At 32.0% G+C, this 21293-nt stretch overlaps 1 protein-coding gene and 1 long non-coding RNA gene across 2 annotated transcripts in view; one reads left to right on the forward strand and one right to left on the reverse strand.

Annotated features, from left to right (window-relative positions):
- LOC127551550 (uncharacterized) overlaps positions 1 to 21293 on the forward strand; it is a 61554-nt gene that overhangs the window by 33634 nt on the left and 6627 nt on the right. The gene's annotated exons all lie outside the window — the stretch shown is intronic.
- The window catches only part of LOC127551549 (cilia- and flagella-associated protein 43-like), a 150460-nt gene that overhangs the window by 26961 nt on the left and 102206 nt on the right, over positions 1 to 21293 (reverse strand). The window contains exons 23-30 of the mRNA XM_051981355.1: positions 14566 to 14682; positions 13040 to 13276; positions 11699 to 11905; positions 9315 to 9404; positions 8913 to 8993; positions 7299 to 7424; positions 4693 to 4812; positions 1172 to 1279 (exon numbers count right to left, since the gene is read on the reverse strand). Of these exons, the coding sequence (XP_051837315.1) occupies positions 1172 to 1279; positions 4693 to 4812; positions 7299 to 7424; positions 8913 to 8993; positions 9315 to 9404; positions 11699 to 11905; positions 13040 to 13276; positions 14566 to 14682 (1086 nt within the window). The remainder of the gene's footprint in view (positions 1 to 1171; positions 1280 to 4692; positions 4813 to 7298; positions 7425 to 8912; positions 8994 to 9314; positions 9405 to 11698; positions 11906 to 13039; positions 13277 to 14565; positions 14683 to 21293) is intronic.

A 21293-nucleotide genomic window follows, 5' to 3' on the forward strand; every position in this document is an offset into this window, starting at 1 on the left:
GGAACAGTAAAAATAACAAGTTTCCTAAATGTGTCATTGGAGCATCTTTTTTTTTTGCTGAGGCAATTGGGGTTAAGTGACTTGCCCAGGGTGATACAACTAGGAAGTGTTAAGTGTCTGAGGTCAGATTTGAACTCAGGTTCTCCTGATTTCAGGGCTGGTGCCCTATCCACTGCACTAACCTAGCTGCCCCAACTGGAACAGTTTTTAAACACTGATGAGGTAACATAAATCAAAAATAATTTTCTGAAATGAGTCTTTTAAAAGTTGGCTTAACATTTCAACAAAGCCAGGATTCTACAAAGTCTCAAATGTACCACATATAAGTTCATGTTCAGATTTAATCTCTATTGTAGAGAAACTGCAGAAGTTTTCCTATTCCAAAAAATTTAGCCAGTCTATCTAATTCGTGTTCTTATTTACATGTTTAGGAAAACTTGAAGATGTTAAGTGATATGAATAGACAAAATGTCTGCTGGTGAAGAACTTCTCTTCTAGAAGCATTAATGTAGCACCATGGACAGGATCAGTTCAGTACATAGATATTATTTAAGGGGGTGCCAAAATTCTGGAAAATTATTATTTTGCCTGAAGACATTGTGTTTGAAAAAGGCCCTTGTTTAGTTGAATTTTAGAATTTAGGATTATCAGGAAGCCTAGAAATCTATTTTATGTGGAAAGAACAACATCTTAGGTTATTATCAGTAACACAATCATGCTTAGAATACATATAACTCAGTTTAAACTGCAGTTCACAAGGCTTTTCATTTCTGTGTTATGTCATTTTATGTATCATGTCATATCACCTCAGAGTAGTGGACAAGTAATCTTATATCTCATTTGCTTAATAGTAATTGCAAACATGATCCAGTCACAGACAAAAGACTATTATATAAGTACATAGATGGATGCTGTCACATATCATAGAGAAAAGTCTAAAAGCTATGGATTATAGATTCAAAGAATTTAGAGCTTGAAGATACTGAAGAAATATTATAAATCCACTGTCCTTATTTGATAGATAGGAATGTGAAGTCTAGAGATATCAAATGATTTGAGATGAGATACAGGCTGGTACATGGGGAAAAAAGCATAGAGTGAAAGGTTTGGAACATTTAAATGAGTATAGGTTGTGGTGGCATTTCAGTAAGAAGGTGGCTGTTATGATTACTTTTTCATTTTTTTTTTTTTCAAGGAAGTCATTCAGTTCTATTTCTCTTGTTTGTAGTTCTTCATCTAGCAGTAAAGAGAAAGTAAGGTTGGCTATTTTTAATTCCTCCTGTGGAAAAATTACAATGGAAAATAGATTAATACTACCACTCAAGGAAACCCCTCAATCCTTAGATAAAATAAACCAAGAACCATATAAAATTAAAATATTTTATTGTAAGAAATGGGCAAAAAATACTCCAGTAGTTTTTTTTTAATGGGGAACTGAGCACTTAAAACCATGTTTACTAGAATATAAAGAATTTATTTCTATATTAGGACAATTAGGGGTAGTTTACAGAATAGATGGAAGGAGAAATAGAGGGAACTATCACTTGGAATATCCTTTCCTGTGCTTCTTTTCAAGGATTTAAATTCTACCCAATTTTCAAGCTCTAATTTAAGGTTAGCCTCTTCCATGAAGCCTATATTCTGTCAGATCTTATTATTCATTCATAGCTTCTACATTATTTTAGGCACATCCTTGGGAGTGGGAATATACTTTATATTTCTTTATCATCCATAACTATGCCTCTTCTATGATCTTGACTTCTAGTATTCTCTTCTTTGGTTAAAATCTGTCCTGTTTTTCCCACGTCTCTATTCTTTCTTCACCAGTCCTTTATCCTCCCTATGACTGCCAGTCTCTTCATCCCTGGTTCAATTCATCTCATTTTCCTTCCTTCCCAATTTTGACTTTAGAGCTGATTAGCTGAAGCATAATAGTGCTCCTTCCTCTTGAATCCTTTATTTCCTTGTTTTAATACCATACATGTCTGGCCAGTCCGTAACCCTGGTTAACCTCCACCAATTGCTGTGTTGTGTAATGGTGCTGAAGAGAGTCAAACAACTGTGTTTGTTTGACTACATTCACAACAATTTTATGATGACTAACCTCTAGTGGGCCCTCAGTGCTTCAAAGCAATCCTTTCTCTCCTTCTCATTCCCCACCTCCTTTCATCTAATAGAATCCATCATGCATATTACTTTATCTGTTTCAATTCTCATCTCTTCTCAGCATTTTCTGCCAACCTAATCCCGATTCTCAGTGAAGGATTTTGTCTCCCACTTTATCATCAAAGCCATCTGCTTTAACATTTTTTCGTCTCCTGTTCATATTATTACTCTACTCAATGAGTAGAGGTTGCTCTTTTCTTTGTCAAGGCTAACTTGTCTATTGATAATATCTTAGCCAGAATATGTAGCCTTTTAAGTTTTATAAAGTATTTTATAAATTATAGATCACTTAATCTTCAAAACAACCCTAGATGATAAGCGATGTTATCCTGATTTTATACAGAAAAATGGGTGACAAATGAGGTTAAATGAGTTGGCCATGATCAAACAGCTATTAAGTGTCTGCAGCAGTATTTAAACTCAAGTCTGCTCTATATACTCTGCCACCCATAGGCCTTTATCTCTCATATAGCTTGCAGCCGAAAAAAATGCTCGTTTATTCCATGTTTTCACTTGTCCCTGCCATTTCTCCAAACTACATTTCTTTTCACAGACAAACTCCTAAAAAGTTATCTATTCTCATTACCCCCACTTTTTAAAAACTAATCCATCCCTTTTCAACCCATTAAAAGTACATCTTTTCCCCCTTACCACTTGACTAAATTTACCAAGTGATGCTACCAGTGATCTTTAAATTGCTAAATTCCGTGGCACTGTTCCCAGGTTTTGATATTGTTATGAGATCCCTTAATAAGTTTTCCCTTAAGAGAGATTGCAAACTTATAGAAAATACTCATGGAAAAAATGTTGACAACAACATTTTTGAAGGTTGGTAGAGCTATGTCTCCCCAAAATCATCAGCTTGCTTTCCCCTCTGGTAACAAGCCCCCCCCCAATAATATTTTGCCCAATATGCACATTGACCAGATTTAGGGAGGCCATCCAATGTGATAATTCTCTTATGTTCCTCTTTGGAACATATTATCCCCATCAGTAGGAACCCCCCAATTTCTACTGAATGGGTCCATTTCTCTGTGCTCCCCAACACAGCCCTATCCTCTATGAGTTATGATCCATTAGTGTGTGTCTTGAGTTTTGTGTTGTACTTTTTCTTTTTGCTTTCACTGAAGATTTGTGTTCAACTAGCTCCTGTTGTTTTACATGCTACTTACTCTCAGCACCCTAACTTATGAAGGGGTTGTTTTCTCCTATATCTCTGGCAGACACATATATCTTTCCTTAGACATAATCTGGGTACCAGCATAAGGACTTTATTTATTTATATTATTTATAACTGCACCTCCACTGGGGGAGTGTGGTACTGTGAACCCAGTTGTAAAAAGCAAGGATCAGTGGAGGAAACCTATGTCTTTCTCATCCCTCCAAGCAGGAGGATTGCCACTTGCCCTGTTTGCTTGTCCACATAGACACTCACACAGATACATACACACTATTTTGGTCCCATTAACTCCCATGATTTCGGTTATCATTTCTTCTCAGTTGACAAATCTATATATCTAAATATAAAGTTATATCTATAGATAAAAATATATCCATTCAAACCATGATCCTGTAACACCAATCACTTGCTAGCTATCTCCAACAGACTATCCCATAAGTATCTTAAAAGTCAACTTCTCCAAAACAGAATTTATCTTTCCCCCTAATCTGTTCCTTCTCCAAACTTCCTGTATCTATTGAGGCTATTTTCATCTCTCTATTCATCTTGTTTACAACCTTGTTTATAAGGGAGTCACTTGACTTTTCCCTCTTAAATCCCTATCTTTATTTTGTTTTTTCAGTTTTATTTTTTTCAAACACATATAAAGATAGTTTTTAACATTCGTTTTTGTAAGACTTTGTTTAACTGCTATTTTTAATCATCTAATGCCGAGTCGTTATTTCTACCTCCACAATAGTATTAAAAAAAAAAACAGTCCCTTTTTCTCCATTCACAGCCTCCATTATAGTACATTGTAGACTTATTCCTATTTTGCTGGACTATTATAATAATTTCCTAATTTTTCTTCCAGGCACTCTTCTTTCCAATCTATCTTCTTCACAACTGCCAAAATAATCTTAAGGTACAGGTCTGGAGCATGTTTCTTAATTCTTCAAAAATGAGACCCTGTTGAGTCTAAGATAAAATATAACTTCCTGCCTTGGATATTAAAGCCATTCATATCCTGTCAGGTAATTCTAAATTTATCCCATATCATCTCCTACACACTTTTTGAATCTGGTGAAAATAAATATTTAAGAACAAGGACTATTTTAATTGTGCCTTTGTATCCCCAGCATCTTTAATTAAGTATTAGTAGTGGCATACATACATATATATATATATATATATATATATGTAAATTAATTAAATTTGCTAAAAAATTGAATTAGTGCTCATTTCTCTACTTCAGACATCTGGATGAAAGGAATTAAGTTAGTGTAACATAACTACATGTAGTTCAGGGTCAAGATTCCCTGTCCTTGATTTGAGGCTTACATTTCATGCATTAACTTTTACTTTACCTGGTAGATAACGTTATCACATTTCACCTTCAATTTAAAGAGTGTTTTTAAACGATCATCAAAAAGTTGTGTTGTTTCTTGAATAGAGTTCTGAATCTTCCTTAATTCAGCATCCAATGACTAAAATAAAAATATCAGTATGGTTAAATTCTAGCAATTTACTTTTCATAAGATAACAAGAGGCCCCTCTCATAGTCAGCTTTAGCTTAGTCTTCTAAATGGACAGTGTTGACTGAACTGCCATGGGGATTCATTACAATTGAGCATTACTAAGGCTAACCTTTGGACCTGGAAGGTCTAATTTTTTTTCTCAAAGAAATAATATAACAATTCAGTTTTATAACTTTACAATTCACAAAGTACTCGCAAATGTTACTGTATTTTCAGGTTATCAGCAAGTATTTATTAGGTATCTACTATGGGAAACCAAAAAAGGTCAAAATATCATTTGCTCTTATTTAATGAACCAGTTTTGAGAAGCTGTTTTGGATTTTATGAAAAAGTTATGCATGCACATATACCTATAAATATCTTGCATTAATTCATAGAATGCTTTGTAATTATTCTCTAGTTGTTTCATGCTATCATTCTATCTAGCATGTGAGTTCCTTTAGGAGAAGAAATAAAATATCTTTTAAATCTCTGGCACCTCCTATTACAGAACTGAGCACCATGTAGTGAATAAATGATCAAGACAGATACAAAACCCAAAAGTTTTGCTTTTATAAAGCCACAGACTAATCATAGTGGGTTTTAAAAGTGTTACTCAAAAAGGATGTAATATCATCAATTGAAATCAATATCTCTCATTTTACTTATTACAAAAACAAAAATTCACATTCATGATTACATTTGAGAGGATAAAAATCTCTTCCAATATACCATAAACTCCTTCAAGACAAGGACTATTTCATTTGTCTCTTGAGTGCTCAATGTCTAGTACATTGCCTTTTACAAAGTAGACACTAGATAAATGCTTATTGATTGATAAATTAGCTAGACATATTTACATAGCAATGACCTCTACTCTAGTATTTCTTCCATAGTAATAGAAAATTCACGTGACAAATGTGTTATGAGTGCAAATTCTTTTGTAGTCTGTTACTCTTTTTAAGCATTTACCCTGGATGGATTTTTTAATCTGCCAATGCATCCATTAGGAGAAAAGACAGTAAGAAATGGATGGTGCTGATAGTAATTTTTCTTTTGTTAGATATAAATTTATTTTATAACATTGTTTTATTGCTTATAAAATTGTTTTTATTGCTCATAAAATTATTTTATTGCTTATAACTTGATTTTGGATACTCATAAAAAAGTTTTAGTTCTTTTACTTCTGGATTCTGGTATTGTGGCTGAACAAAGATTTACAGAAAGAAAAAGAACCATGTTCTTCAGTGGGGTTTCAGAGGATTTCAGTTTCTAAGGTGGGAAAGTTCTTTATTTCTTCATATCAGGAGTTTTCTGTAACATAGAACTGTGCAATACTCCTTTTCTTCAAATATACCTAAGTACAGTTATAATTCTGAGTATAAAAATTTCTGTTAAGATCTTGATGCCATGTTAATAAATAGCCAACAGAAACTAGTAGTGGGATCATATGACTTTAGCTTGCATGTGTCATGGTAACTGCCTCCATTTTTTGTCAATTAGATTCTCACTATTTTCAATGATCACTGCTGCCCTAAACTGTTGTTTATCTTTTAACTTCATTACAAGCATCATCTTATGATCAGATACATCAAAGTAACCTCAAAATGATAGAAAATATAAAAGAAAACTAGATCAGATAAGTTGTTCCTACTATGCATTAGCTTAAAACTGACAACTTAGCATACCCTATTGGATGCTTCTTTTATTTTGCTACTTTCTTTTTTCTTTTAAATGGCATTTGATTTATTTATTTGTTCCCCCCACCCACCCCAAGGCAATTGGGCTTAAGTGATTGCCCAGGATCACACAGCTAGGAAGTATTAAGGATCTGAGTTTAGATTTGAACTCAGGTACTCCTGATTCAGGGCTGGTGCTCTATCCACTGCGCCACCTAGCTGCCCCTAGCATTTGATTTATTTTACTACTTCCACAAAAGAATGAATACTTGCTATTATTTCTGATTAACCTCTGGTATTCAGTGTTAAACCTTTTCATTGTCAGCATGTGTATTTCATATGGAAGGAAGGAAATAAAGCCAGTCGCATTTGTATTGCAAAAAATATCTTCATCATCATCATCATCATCATCAACAAAAACATTTAAATTCAAGCCATATAGAGTGCTTGATTCAGTGGATATATTCCTTTCTCTGTTTGTCTTTAGTTGTATTCTCTTTCTTCTTCTCCCTCCCTCCCAAAAGCAGTAAGTAGGGCATAAAGTGAAATAAACATTATTTTATTTTCTTAACTTTTGCCTATATACTTTTAGGTAACTTTGTTACCTAAGTTGTCAATTTTTTTCTCATAAAAGATACTTTACTTCTGATTTTCAAAGGATAAATATAAAATATCTCAAGAGTGCTAAATTAACTCTAAAGTTATTAAAGTTTACAATCTGCAAGACTGCTAAAAAAAAGACAATATATTTCTAATTTATTATTTTTTCCTCCTGACCCTTTTGTACTTCTCTTTTTCATCATTTAAATCTTTGACTTTTTTCTCATATTCTTTGATTTGTTTCTTGTCTTCTTCATTCCATAAAGCATCTGGTTTAGCCATACAGGCAGGCTGAGGAATTACCTAAAATTAGAAAAGAGAAGCACACAGTATACTAAACATAGTACAGTGATGTCATTAAAGCAATAAGAAAAAAATTAATAAGAAAAAACCCAATCTCTAACTATTGCTGAGGCTGGCAGGCAAAATGGCACAGAACTTATATTAACAAAAATTCAAATTTCAAAGGGAATTTTCAGTGGAAACTTATTAATACAACTCTCCTCAATGCTGCTAAAACACATACACTTCTTTTTGTTAAAAAAATTTCTATTAGTTTGAAAATCATTGCCAAAGTAAATGTGTTGGAAGTTGCCAAATTATAAAGGAATGTTTTTTCTTTTTTAAAAGTAATTGATTCTTTCCTCAATTTACTTATTTTTCATTTAAATTTAAAAAAAATTAGTTCAAAATTTTTCCTCTTCCTTCAGGCCCTCTTCCACCTAGTGAGAACACAAGCAATATATCAATTATATGTGTAAAATCATACAAAACATATTTCCATATTAGCCATATTGCAAAAAAGCCAAGAAATATAAAATGAAAAAAAATATTCAATTTGCTCTCAGAGTTCATTAGTTCTCTTTCTGAAGATAGTTTTTTTCATCATGAGCTTTTTTTGCCATAAGTCTTTTGAAATTGTCTTGGATCATTGTATCGAGTATAGTAGCTAAATCTTTTAAAGTTGATCATCATTCCAATGTTGCTTTTATTATGTACAATGATCTAATTCTGTTCACTTCACTTTGTGTCAGTTCATATAGGTCTTACCAAGTTTTCTGAAATCATCTCCATCATTTGTTATAACACAATAGTATTCCATCACTATCATATACCACAACTTGTTCCCAATTGATATACATCCCCTCAGTTTCCAATTTCAACTTTTTGCCACAATAAAAAGATATGCTATAAATGTTTTTGTACATATAGATCCTTTCCCCTTTTCTTTGATCTCTTTGGGAGACCAACATAGTAGTGATATTGTTGGGTCAAATGGTATGTATAGTTTAGTAGTCCTTTGAACATTGTTGCAAATTACTCTCTAGAATGGTTGGATCATTTCACAAGTCTGTCAACAGTGTACACGTCCCTATTTTTTGTCCACATCCCATCCAACAATTTTTATTTTCTTTTTTGTTGTATTAGCTAATCTGATAGATGTGAAGTAATAGCTCAGAGTTATTTTAATTTTTACATTTCTCTAACCAATAGTGATTTAGATAATTTCTTCATATGAATTGATAGTTTTAATGTCATCTTATGAAAGTCTGGAAGAAGAAAGCATTCTTCTACTTCTTCATATTCTTTGATTATATGTCTATTGGGGACTCATATTCTTATAAATTTGGCTCAGTTTCCTATCTATTTGAGAAATGAAGCCTCTTTTGAGGAATATTTGCTTTTGAAGAATTACCTAAAATTTAGGCTTTTCCAGGATAATAGTTAAATTTTCTATTTTTATCATTCTCATCCTTCCTTCTACTTTCCAATATTAGATAAAAACATTACCATCCTCAAAATGTCTTCTCTCCTGACTTCTAGAACGCCACCCATCATGTCCATCAATGCTCGACGTCTTGCATTATCCCTCTGGAAAAATAACCCAAAGTTAGAGGAAATGGTAGCTAGAGGTTAAAGTGTTAAGAGTTCATCAGTATTACTCAAGACCACCGATCTAAAATGTTGTTGGGAAGATACCAGGAATAGGCTATAATAGTAATGATGGTGAAGGCAGAGGGCATGTGCATATTTGTGTATACATATATGCTTGTATGTGTATAATTAGACTCATCTCTTAAATGTTTCTCATTGATTACAAAGGAACATGTTTCTATAATATAAAAATACAACTAATAAATGTAAGAACAAATGTATTTATATAAATATATATCAGGATATAGTTTTTAATACCTGACTTAAAAGAAGTCTTTCCTGTTCAAGTTTTTCAGCAAATTCTGCTTGTTCTTTTTCCCATGGTGTAAGGATTCTTTCAACTTTAATCTGAAAAGCAAAAACTTCAATTTCATTTTTTTTCCTCTTTCTTAAAAAATTCAAATGAAACTGACTTAACTTGTGGGAAATTGTAAAAGATCCTCAAGAATGTCAACGAATTATCTGGGTAGCAACCCCAAATTCAGATCCCTTCCAAGGGGAGTTAATTAGTGCTTTATATATTTCTGTAGCTGTTTCTGGGCTTCTGTAAGTATTTTTCAATTTACTTTTTGTGGAGGTAAAAATATAGGCTGATTTTCATTTGCTACCTTGAGTTTTTGAATAGAAGCGACAGACCGTCTTACACATATTTGTAGGAAATTATATTGAGAGATTTTCCTGGGATAACAACAAGTAAAGGAAATAAACAAAAGGAGGATAATTACTCTTTCTTGATTCAATGCTATATCTACATATTTATCTATCTTTGTATCTATGTACCTGTTCATGACACAAAACAGGCATAGCCTGTGTATCAGTCTTTTTAGACAGGTCACAGCCATAGCAGTGGTATTGATGGGTGAAATGTTATGCACTGTTGTATAGCCCTTTCATGATAGTTTCAAATTGTTCTCCAGAATGGTTAATCAATTCACAATTCCATCAACAATGCATTAGTGTCCCAAATTTCACACATTCTTTCTAATATTTGTTATTTTCCTTCTCTGTAATACTAGCCAATATGTGAGATGATACCTCAGAATTGTTTTAATTTGCATTTTAATGGACAGTGATGATTTAAAGCATTTTTCATATGATTATAGATAGCTTCAATTTCTTCATCGAAAATCATCTGTTCATATATTTGACCAAATATCAATCATGGAATAACTCATGTTCTTACAAATTTGACTCAATTCTCTATATGATTGAGAAATGAGGCCTTTATCAAAGAATCTTGCTGTAATTCTCCTCCACCCAAGTTTTCTACTTTTCTTCTAATCTTGTTGGCATTGGTTTTGTTTGTACAAAACCTTTTTTATTTAATGTAATAAAAATGATCCCTTTTATATCCCGTAATGCTGTGTATTTCTCATTTGATCATAAATTCTTCCCTTATCCATAAATCTGAGATTAACTATTCTGTAATCTCCTAATTTGCTTATGATATCACCCTTGATTCTAAATCATGTATCCATTTTGATCTTGGTATATGAAGTGAGATGTTGGTCTATATAGGGTACAAATTCTTATGTTCACTATGGTGCTTTTTAATAATCATGTCTTATTTTAATATTGTATAGTTTTATAGCTTCTAAAGTAAATTCATATACATTATCTCACTTGAACCTCACAACAAATCTGTGTATTACCCCATTTTATAGATGAAGAAAATGAGGCTCATTAAAGTTGGATGAATTGCCCAATAGCATGTCAAAGTCAGGATTAAAACTGAGATCTTTTTATTCTAAATAATGGAATTATAAATATTTATAATGGTTTGTTTCTGTAAGGTAACACATGCCATGGTAACAGAGCTACTAGTCTAATGGATTAAGTCTAGTAGTCTGGCCATGTTGTTTGAATGACAAATGTATGCTTGTTTAAAAGATCATTTTACAAAGAATTTATCCAAGTCAAGTACTCACATGATGGTCAGAAAAAGTGATACCAAGATATTCTCAAGGTCTCTCAAGAACTTGGGAATTGATTGTTTGATATGAGAGATGCTGGCAAAGGACCACTCAGCATAGCATACCTTCATCAAAGAAAGCACTATGCTCTATGAGCAAAGCAGAATTGAGGTAGCTCAAAAAAACAAAACAAAACCCACAAGATGCACAAATATAGAGAATCCCCTCCCAAATCTTGTTCACATGCATTATTTGTGTCCAATTGTGGTAGAGCATTCTGAACTTGTATTGGCCTGATCAGCCAGTTGGACACATTCTAACAACTCTAACATAGTGATGTTATTTTGGTCCTCTTCTAGAATGAAGGACAATAATCACTGGTCACTAAGTTTCAATAATCCCTTATTGAAATGGATGAGGACATTTACCTTCTCTGAATGTCATTTTTGAATATAAAATGAGTGTTTGAAACTACTCCATAAAATAATTGTGAGAAAATGCTTTGGAAACTCTAAAGCATTATCTAAAGGTGAAACTCATTCTCTCTAGCTCTGGCTCTGTGTTTGTCTATTTCTCTTGTCTCTATTTCTGTCTCTCGGTCTTTCTTTTCTGTCTGTCTATCCGTCTCTATCTCTGTCTCTCTCTGTTTCTTTTCCAGCAACCAATCCAAGGAAGCAAATATAAAAGGGAAGCAGGAAAGCAGCCTTAGAAAGTAAGGAAAGCATGTACCTCATGATCTTCTACAAATAGAATCCTCTCTGGCTTCTCAGAGTCTTCAAATACTGGTTGCCATATTTGTTCCTCAATATCTAGTTCTGTGATAATTCCTTGAATATTTTTGTTTCTTTCATTCACACGTATTATTTCAATTTCTTTTAGTTGATATACATAATTAAACTCCTTGTTAAATTTGGTTTTGATATTGTAAATAATGTCCTGAAACATATATGTATGTTATAGGTTACTTCTTGGTATAGGATACTTGGCAGTATCATCCCACAGGCTTAACAATTCTTCATTCTATCCCTGCTCTAAACCCATCTTGGAAATTATCAACTTAGTCTTGCTAAAATAATGTTCTAAGTATAATACTATAAAAAGGTAATACATTGAGAGTTAAAAGACCTCTATTCCATTAGTAATCATGACTTTAAGCAAATCACTTCATTCTCTGTCTGGACTTGAATTTTCTCATCTATAAAATAGAAATTTGGACTAGATAATCTCCAGAGTAATTTCTGACTCTGAAATCCAAAGATTCAAATATATTCATTTTCTTGCTCAAGATCCTTCAGTGGCTTCCCATTCCTGTAAGATTAATAATTGTCATACTAAACTTTCTCTCTTGGATTGGATTTTAATTGAAAGTTTAATATGTTGAATTTGGATTAGATATAGTCTATTATCTATTATAAGATATTTTATGGTTTGGGGAAAAATGACAAAAGTACTTTATAACTAGAATGAAAAAAAATTCTTTTCTTTTACCATTTGTAAATTTGTCTTTCTGTCTAATCTTAAAATTGTAGTAGTCCTTTTGGGAGAAAGGAATTCAGGACAAAAATATAATAATGGCATCCTAGGACTCTTTATCATTATTTATGATACTAATATGAAGCAGCTAGTTGGTACAGTGGAGTAGAGCACTGAACCTGGACTCAGGAAAACCAGAATACAAATCTAACCTCAGATACTTACTACTTGTATGATCCTGAGCAATTAACTTCACTCAGTTTTTTTCAGCTGTAATAATGGAGATAATATCTCACAGGGTTTATATTAAGATCAAATGAGAATTTTTGTAAAGTGCTTAGCCATATAAATAATTATTCTTTTCCTCCCCAATATAATATTTTCTTATATTTCTTAGTGGAGTACCACACAGGAGAAAGATACCCTCATAAAGATAACCTTAGGGGAAGAATGATTTGGGAGGGGAATGGAAGCCAAAAGTTGAGTTATAATATGTGTCAATATTTTTGAATATATGAAAGTATGCAGTACTCTAGTCTGGCTTAACAAAGCACTTACAAGAGAGCTTTACTGATTTGGAATATAAAAATAGTTCACCTTCAGTAATATAATCTGATTGATTTTCTCTTCTCTGGTATGAAGTTCTAACTGGCTATATAACATATTTGTTTCTACGCCAAGCTCATAACTTAAGCTGCCAAGTAAATAATCGGGTAAGTCGCTTTCTTTTTTTTCTTTTTCCTCTTCTTCGTCTTCATCTTCATCATCCTCTTCTTCATCATGAACTTTTTTACTTAAAATTGTGGGTTGAAGTTCTACAATTTCTTTTCGTAGCTTTGTATGAAAAAACATAATACATTCATTATTAAGTAATATTAAATCTTAATTGTGCTTCTACAGGGCATCCTGGCAACAACATAATTATTTCAAAAATAATTTTAAGCCCTTAAATTCTGCTCTTTACATTGGCATTCAAAATGGTGGATGGACCTTGAAATTTTCGCAGAAGAAATTAAACCTATATACTGTAAATATGTGATAATAGTAAAAAATTGTATTCAATTGTGTATTATCTTTGAAGTAGGTTAACAGAATAACTTGTCTATGTAAACATTTTAAGGTGAGCATTGGTATTTAAATATGAAAAAAAAACACACTGTATTTTACATAGGCATTCACATGATGACTGCTATGTCAAGTTATAGGTATTAATATTAATCTCATTTTATATTTTAGAAAACTATACATGGCATGTGCTTGATATCTTCTCAATAGCTGACATTACATCAACAACTGTGGTGCTTTTCTGGGTCTAACTTTATTCTTTTGTAATAGCAAGTTTGTAGGTAGCTAAAGGATAATTCTAATGAGATCATGGCTATGTATTCTTAACTTGTATAGACCAATTGGTTCTGCCTGGGAAAATGTATTTTACATTTGGTCAATTGTCTTGAAAATGCATAATTATAAGAGGAGTATGTATGGCCACAGGTAATCCCTCACCATGACTAGGGAAATAATTAAAGGCTCATTTATCTTCAATGTGAAGGACAGCTATGAATGTTTTACAAGTTATATTTTTCATTAGAGGTGAAACAGCAGCTAAGTGGAACAGTGTATAAAACATTGATCCTGCAGTCAAGAAGACCTTAATTCAAATCCAGCCTTAGATACTTATTAGCTATGTGATAGAGGGCAAATATTGAATCTTTCTACTGCCTTACAATATTTATCTGTAAAATAGGGATAACAATAGCACTGCCTCCCAAGGCTATTGTAAGGATCAAATGAAAAAATAAGTAGTAAGGGCTTTGCAAACCTTAAAGCATTATATAATTGTTAGCTATTATTATACGTACTGAACTTATGATTTTATTGATAAAGTAACGTCCCAATTATGAAACCCATACTATTACAAAATATTACTTCTGCAACTTAAAGTCTTAGAGCTTTAGGTGAGTTGCCCCAGATCACACAGCCAGTCTATATGAAAGGCAGTACTTAAATCCCAAGTCTTTCTTACTTTGAGACTAACTCTCCACTATACATCTCTTCTGTTTATTTCAATTAAAATCTATATTAAAACTTGAACTAGAGTATATGACAAATATTCAAAACCATACTTTATATCCAGTGTTTTCAGTTTTCCTTAGCTGCAAAACTTTCTCCAATTCTCTCAGCTCTTCTGGAGAACGTGTCTTCATTGGGAAATTTTTAACCTCCAAAAGACTATGAAATGACTTGACAAATATAGAAATAACAGAATAAATTGTTTTTAGTTAAATTGTGAAAAGTCTAATAAGTGTTTTCAAGATAATTCTTTGATTTAATTTCATTAATACTAATATAAAACATCAGGAGCTAGAAAAACAAATAGTGAAGTTTTTTTAAAATAAGTTTTTGTTGGTGTTTCTTCTGTTTCTTATGTTATATAGTTATTCCAAATATTCCTCTTCTTCCTGAGTATATCCCATATAAACAAATAGTATTTAAAAAGGAAAAAAATCAGCACAACTGATTCATATATTTAAAAAAAATCTGAAAGCATGTGTAGTGTGTAATACCTGTAGACCTCCCATCTCTATGAAAGGTTGGCTTGGGGGTTACTTTTCACATCTTTTTATTCTAATTAATTTTTACAATCCTATTTCTTAATTTTTGATTTTTCAGTGCCTAGTTGTTCTCTACATTTACATTGTTATAGTTACTGTTTTTTGTTTTTGTTTTTGCTCTGCTTCACTCTGCATCAGTTCATGTGGATCCTTCTATGCTTCTTAGTATTCATCACATATCATTTCTCACAACAGTAATATTCCATTATATTCATGTATCACAATTTGTTGTGATTCCTCAGTTCCTCAATTGATGGGCATCTACTTTGTTTCTAGTTCTTTGCAGTGACAAAAAGTGATGCTATGAATATTTTGGCATATATGGAGAATTTCTTATCAAAAATTTATGAGCTGTAAGTTCAGTAATAGGTTTTCTGGTTAGATGGTTCAGTCACTTTATTTGACAAAATCCAATTGTTTTCCAAAATACTCATACCTATAATTCACAACATCACCAGCAATAGATTATTATGCCTATCACTCTACAATCCCTCTACCATTGACAACTGCAATTTTTTGGGGGGGTTATTTTTTGTAAATTTGCAGATTGTGAGGTGCAACTTCTGGATTGTTTGATTTGAATTTCTCTTATTACTAGTGAGTTTTGGAGCATTCTTTCACTTCAAAGAGAATACTTGGCATTTTTTTCTTTTTGAGAACGATTTTTTCATATCCTTTGAACATGTTTCTAGTGGGGAGTTGCTATTGTCATCACATACCCAGAATACACATACAAGTGTGTAAATATAAATTGTGTATATATTTTGGATACCAAACCTTATCAGAGAAATATTATATAAATATATTTTCAGAGCATCTAAATAGAGCAATGGATATAGCACCAGCCCTGGAGTCAGGAGAATCTGAATTCAAATCTGGCCTCAGACACTTAACACTTCCTAGCTGTGTCACCCTGTTCAAATCACTTAACTCCAATTGTCTACCAAAAAACTCACAAGACAAAGCTATTTTCCCTATTCAACTACTTTTCTTATCACAGGTGCATTTTGTTTGTATATAGGCTTTTAAGTTTCATGTAATCAAAATTACTTTATGTAATCTTTTGTTACTGTCTCTATGTCTTATTTGGTTAAGATTGCATAGGTGTGAGAAGTATATGATCTGTTTTTTTTTTTTAAGAGTATAATCATCATTATTAAGGCCACATCCATTTAGAATATATTGTTGAGTATGGCATAAGGTATTGGTCTAAGTCTGATTTCTACCAGATTGGTTTTCAGTTTTCCTAACAATTCCCCTTTTTTAATATAATAAGGAGTTTTTCCCTTAGGTAATTATATTTTCTACTTTATTAAACATTGTATTATTAATTTTTGTTATTGATTCTCCATTGTCTAGCCTGTTTCATCAATCTTTATTTTTTAACCAATATCAGATAGTTTTGATGATTGCTGCTTTATAAGTATGAAGCCTGGAAGTGCTATTCCCCTTTTGTCTTTAATTATTTTCATCATTTCCCTTGATATTCTAGAACTTTTGTTTTGCCAAATGAATTTTGTTATTATTTTGTTATGTTCTATGCAGTATGATCTTCATAATTTAGTTGATGTAGCATTAAAAGCGTCAATTAGTTTTTATAGTATTATAATTTTTACTATATTGGTATGAACTATCCATGAGTGCTGAATAAAGTTGTTTCTTTAAGGAAAAGTTAATAATTGAGACAATACAAGTTTTTTGTGTGTGTTTCGTAAGTTTTTCTCAGATAATTTTTGCATTTTGCAGTTATTGGAATGATATTTCTCTTCCTATTATTACCTCTTGTGCTGTTACTATATAGAAATGTTATTAATTTTTGAGGATTTATTTTGCAACTCCACTGAAGTTTTTTTCAAATTAGTATCTTTGTTGATTCTTCAAGATTTTTCCAGTATACCATCACATTATCAGCAAACAGGGATCATTTTATCTCATCTTTACCTACTTTTATGCCTTTATTTTCTTTCTCTTATTGTTGTTAACATTTTTAGAATTATATCAAATATTAGTTTCTATTAATTATATCTGTGATACTTTTCAGCAAAATGAAATTTCCCTATTCCCTCTTTTAAATTGGTTTATTTTGCCATTTCTTATCTGAGATCATGATTACAATCTCTGCCTTTTTAAATTAAGCATAATAGATTATGCTCCAAATATTTATTTTACCTCCATGTACATCGTTCTGTTTCAAGTATATTTCTTGTAAATGATATATTGTTGGATTCTGATTTCTAATCCATGTTGCCTTTCTCTTCCTCTCTTTCCTTTAATCTTTTATCCTCTTAATTTCTCTGCATTGTGAAGGACATTTTAATATCCAACTCTGTGTTCTTCAATCTTCTAACTAGTTCAGTGAGAATCCTTTTTTTCAATCCCATATTTACTGGAAATTTTCTAGTGTATCATCTTTGAATACTATACTTGCTTTTGGTTTTAGATAAGAGGCTTTTTATAATATCAAGAAAGTCCCTCCATGTCTATTCTTTATAAGTGGTTTTTTATGTCATAAAAGAATGTTGTGTTTCAAATTTTTCTTCCTTCCCCTCAAGACAGCAAGCAATCTGATATAGGTTAAACTATGCAGTTCTTCTAAACATAATTCCATATTTGTCATGCTGTACAAGAAAAATTAGCTCAAAAATAAAAAAATACAAGAAATGAAAAAAAGAATAATAATAAAAAGGTGAAAATTCTATGCTTTGATCCACATTCAATTCTCTCTCTGGATGCAGATGACACTTTCCATCACGGGTCTGTTGGAATTGCCTTAAAACACCTCATTGTTGAAAAGAACCAAGTTCATTAGAATTGATCACCACATAATTTTGTTGTTGCTGTGTACATTGTTCTCTTGGTTCTGCTCACTTCATTAAGTATCAGTTAATGTGAGTTTTTTAAGGCTTTTATGAAATCAGTGTACTCATCATTTCTTATAGAATAATAATATTCCATTACATTCATATACTGTAACTTGTATAGCCATTCCCCAACTGATAGGTATCCATTCAATTTTCACTTCCTTACTACTACAAAAAAGGCTGCTACAAACAGAAAAATGAACTTTAAAAGACTAATGATAAAAAGACAAGAGCTGTGTATGAAAGTTGAAGTTCAAATATAGGTGTTAAGAGAAACATTAAAAGATATACACAAATGAAGGAAGACTCATAAGGGACTAAACAAGAATAAATTGTTAAGATTCTAATATAGGGAGATGTGTGTGTATCCTATATCCCTTTAGAATATGATCCTTTAAAGAGATGATAAAAGGAGTCTAATTCAACAGAAAAACTGAGATTTATGTTTTGATGATCAGAAAAGAAGAATGGAATGAAAGCAGAAGAATAATGCACTGCAGGGATTGGGGCTTTGAGGGAGAAGAAAGATGGGGGAAATTATGTATTTGGGTTGTGCAAATGATTGTCTGTATAAATAGACAAAGGGATGGAGAGGAGCAGGTGATACTTTAACCTCACTCTTATCTGAACTAGTTAGAAGATTGAAGAACACAGAGTTGGATATTAAAATGTACTTCACAATGCATAGAAATTAAGAGGATAAAAGATTAAAGGAAAGAGAGGAAGAGAAAGGCAACATGGATTAGAAATCAGAATCCAACAATATATCATTTACAAGAAATATACTTGAAACAGAACAATGTACATGGAGGTAAAATAAATATTTGGAGCATAATCTATTATGCTTAATTTAAAAAGGCAGAGATTGTAATCATGATCTCAGATAAGAAATGGCAAAATAAACCAATTTAAAAGAGGGAATAGGGAAATTTCATTTTGCTGAAAAGTATCACAGATATAATTAATGTCAATACTAAACACACATACAGACATATGCCAAATGACGTAGCATTTAAATTCATAAAAAAATTAGTTAAATAAGTTCTAGAGAGAAGTAGATAGCAACACTATAATAATGGGAAACATCAAATTTATTTGTCCCAAAATAATAATTTCGTTAAATATAATGACAATGAGACAATATACCAAAATATGTGGAGTGCTGCCAGAGTATCACAAGAGGCAAAATTTATATCCAAACACTTTCATCAGTAAAAAGGATAAAGATCAGAGTAGTGTATTGGCCATAAAAAAACTAGAAAACCAACAAATAAAAAACTCAAATAAAGAAAAGAAATTCTGACAAGTATAAAGTAGATATCAAAATTGAAAGAAGCCTTGAATTAATAAATAAAACTAGAAAACTAATTTTTTAAAAGACCAAAAAAATAGATAAGTCATTTGCTAACTTGATATTACCAGTATCAAAAATGAAAGTTAATTTCATAACCAATGAAATTAGAAAGTTATTTTGCCCTCTTAATTATATTGTCAACTTCAATTAATTGGATTAATATTTATAAAAATATAAAATGCAGAGATTAACAGTATAAAAAGAAGACTTGACTCAATATTAGAAAAACAAACTAAGTAAAAAATAAGGCCAATAATAGATGGATTTATAGGCAAATGTTTCCAAACATTGGGCATGTGGGATTTATGTCAGGAATACAGGGTTAGTTCAGTATTGCAGAAAAAGCTTTTGACAAGATATAACAACTATTTCTGTTAAAAACAAAAACAAAAAGTACTTGAATGAAGCTTTTCTTAACATGATAGTGTCCATCTAAAACCAAGAGCTAACATTTATAATATAAAAATATAACAATTATGATAATTTATAATAGGGATAAACTAGAGGCATTTCTATTGGGATTGGTGTAAACTATGGGTGCCTATTATCACTATTACTATTGAATGTAGTTGATAGACATGTTAGGTATAGCAATAAGAAAAGAAAAAGAAAATGAGGGAATGAACATAAGGCAAAAAAGAAATAAAATTATCAATATTTGCAAATAACATGATGTCTTACTTGAGAACCCTGAAGTTAACTAAAAAACTAATTGAAACAATCATCAGCTCCAGCAAAGTTGCAGAACATAAAAAAACCACATGCAAACCATCCACATTTTGGTATATTACCAATAAAATCTAGCAATAGACTTTAAGATAACTATGGATATTATAAAATAGCTGGCAATCTACCAAGACACATAAGACCTCTATAATTACAATTGCAAAACTGTCTTTGTGAAATAAAGATAGATCTAAATAACTGGAAAAATATTCATTCATGAGTAAGTAAGCCAATATAATAAAATTAACAATGCTATCCAAATTAATTTCTTTATTCAGTGTCATAATTATCAAAATATCAAAATACTGGTTTATACAGTTAAAAATGGCATTGTCTGGAGATAAGAAAAGGTCAAGAATATAAAGGCAATTATTCTTTTAAAAATAGGAAAGGGGAGAAGATTCTGGGAAGATGGCAGAGAAGGTTAGAAAATTCCAAGCTCTCTAGATTGTCCTCAAAACTAGACCTTAGAGAGAACATAGAATTGTAGGAGAGTTGGGGAAGCACAACGGTCTTTCCAGGACAATCTGAGAAGATCCAAAGAAAGATATTAGGACTGAGGTTTGGCTCCCGTGAAGTATAGACACCTCAAGCCTCGAGCTTGAAGGAACAAGCAGTGAATCCATGGGGTAAGCTGGGCTGGGAGATAGCTTCAGCCATAGGAACTTCACTCCCAGTGAGGGGAGTCAGGTGTCTGAGTTAGGGGAGGACTGAGTGAAACTCTGCTGATAAGGCACACCAGGTCTAGCTGTGCTACTGAAACATGGAACCAGTGTACATCTCATGAGTGCCAAAAGCAGTGGGGCAGGAACACTGCTGGCTGCAATCACTTAGAGGAGAGTAAAGTTCTTAGTTTTGGGTTCCAGGCCAGAGAGGAGAACTGAAGGAGGACCAGTGGCCAGAAGCACCATTCCATACCCATCCCTCATTCCCCAGGACTGGATATGATTACACTAATAAGCTCTTTTTTTTTTTTTAAATGAACAGGCAAAGGAGAAAGAATCCAATCATAAAAACTTACTATAGGTATAGGAAAGACCAAAATTTATCTTCAGAGGAGGATACCAAACTAAAAAAAGCATCTTCTACTCCACAGAGTTAAATGGTTCCATTAATTATTAAATGGGTTGCCTGCCCAAAAAGAATTCACAAACTCAAAAAAGACTAAAAGTCAAATGTAAGTGATTGAAGAAAAACTAAAAAAAATAACAATCCAAGAGAAGCAAGACGATTATGAAAAGAAGATCCAGAATCTTAAGAAAATAACTCAGCAAAAATTCAAATTGGGCAAGGAGAAA

The sequence above is a fragment of the Antechinus flavipes genome, chromosome 2 (genome assembly GCF_016432865.1).
Source record: "Antechinus flavipes isolate AdamAnt ecotype Samford, QLD, Australia chromosome 2, AdamAnt_v2, whole genome shotgun sequence".
In the NCBI taxonomy this organism is placed as follows: domain Eukaryota; kingdom Metazoa; phylum Chordata; class Mammalia; order Dasyuromorphia; family Dasyuridae; genus Antechinus; species Antechinus flavipes.